At 47.0% G+C, this 1,440-nt stretch overlaps 1 protein-coding gene across 1 annotated transcript in view; it reads right to left on the reverse strand.

Annotated features, from left to right (window-relative positions):
- Window positions 1-1,440, reverse strand: part of LOC103609157 (tripartite motif-containing protein 5-like) — a gene marked incomplete at its 3' end in the record, with an annotated part of 36,471 nt that overhangs the window by 1,585 nt on the left and 33,446 nt on the right. Inside the window, exons 3-4 of the mRNA XM_008593509.1 lie at window positions 1,090-1,440; window positions 415-510 (exon numbers count right to left, since the gene is read on the reverse strand). Of these exons, the coding sequence (XP_008591731.1) occupies window positions 415-510; window positions 1,090-1,440 (447 nt within the window). The remainder of the gene's footprint in view (window positions 1-414; window positions 511-1,089) is intronic.

Genomic DNA, 1,440 nt, shown 5'->3' on the forward strand with positions numbered 1-1,440 from the left:
TGGCTGAGCTTTCACTCAGGTGTCCAGGACACACATGCATGTCCACAGTACTCCTAATGCCACCCCCGGAAACCTCTGCTCAAGTTGGGACATGCAGGACAGAACCGTGAGTCATTGCCAAATGTCTTTCCCCCAAAGAGTCACAGGCTCAAAAAAGACCACAGGAATGGGGCACAGGATTCAACAGCCATCCGGACCAGAGAGTCCCTCCATGTGAATAGCACCCTCCAAATAGCTGTATCATTTGTGACATATTCACTCTCCAGACTCCACCCCCATTGGGGAAAGGAGGAAGAACAGGAGTATCACTAATCAAATGACTTCATTATTGACTGGCTGAATAGAGAAAGGGGGCTCCTTCCTCAGGTCCTGCCCAGATTTTTGGCTAACTCCCTCAGGAGTGTCTCCACCTGCCTTCCAGGAAGTTCTCTCTGCTTGGATGTCAGCTTCTAACTTCTCAGCTTCCTGCTGCTGCTGCTTCAGCTTCTCCAGAGCTGCCTGGAGCTTTTCCTGTGAGAAAAAAGTCACACCAGGGTCAAGCTGGGAATTTTCTCTGCGTCTGGATAGAGAATAAACATGGAACAAATCAGGTTGATCTCAGAAAAAGACTGGACTTTCTAGAAACTGTGGAGCAGCAAGTAGAATTTATAACTCGGAAGAAAACCTGAGATAGTGAATGTTTTCTTGTTCTTTAAGTTTCAAGTATTACGAGTCACCATCCTATCACAAATACACTGATGCTTTTTGTCCTGGAAGAAGAATCTGATTCTGCAGCAAGAAATTATATCTCAACCCACTCCAGGTATTCTCCTGCCGAAGGAGGTAATCAGAGCTTCTCTTGGGCACTAAATTGCTACACATATAGAACAACCATTTACTTCTGTCTAAGTTTGTGTATTCTAGGTTTATTCTTTTGTAATTGGGTAGACTGCACAGAGGTGTCCTTCAGGCCTCGGAAGGTAAGAAAGGAATGGAAAGAAATCTCAGGGCTTGGGTTTATGGTCACAGGTATTTAAAGGAGAATGCAATGTGGAGATTGCCCATCAGATTCCATTTTCTCTCCCATCTTTTCTTTATCCTTTTTCTTACCTGATACTCCTGGACAACCTCCTCTGTGAGGAATGTGTGGTGACCTCGGTGCTCCGGAGACCGCTCACAGAGCCAGCAAATGATCTTACCATCTTCCTTACAGAAGAGCCGGAGTTTCTCTCCATGGCATACACAGTGATCTACCTTCTGCCCCTCCTCTGGACTCAACTTCGCCTCCCTGAGCATCTCAACTATGTTGGCCAAATACCGACTAGGCCGCAGATTCTCAATCTGGTATCGGATTAGGCACACAGGGCAGCTGCCCTCCCCTTCTTGGACTACTGTGGACATCTTCTGGTTTGCAGTGATGCAGGCTTGGCAGAAGTTGTGGCCACAGTCTAGGCTCACGGG

Source organism: Galeopterus variegatus, unplaced genomic scaffold, assembly GCF_000696425.1.
Source record: "Galeopterus variegatus unplaced genomic scaffold, G_variegatus-3.0.2 Scaffold9273, whole genome shotgun sequence".
In the NCBI taxonomy this organism is placed as follows: domain Eukaryota; kingdom Metazoa; phylum Chordata; class Mammalia; order Dermoptera; family Cynocephalidae; genus Galeopterus; species Galeopterus variegatus.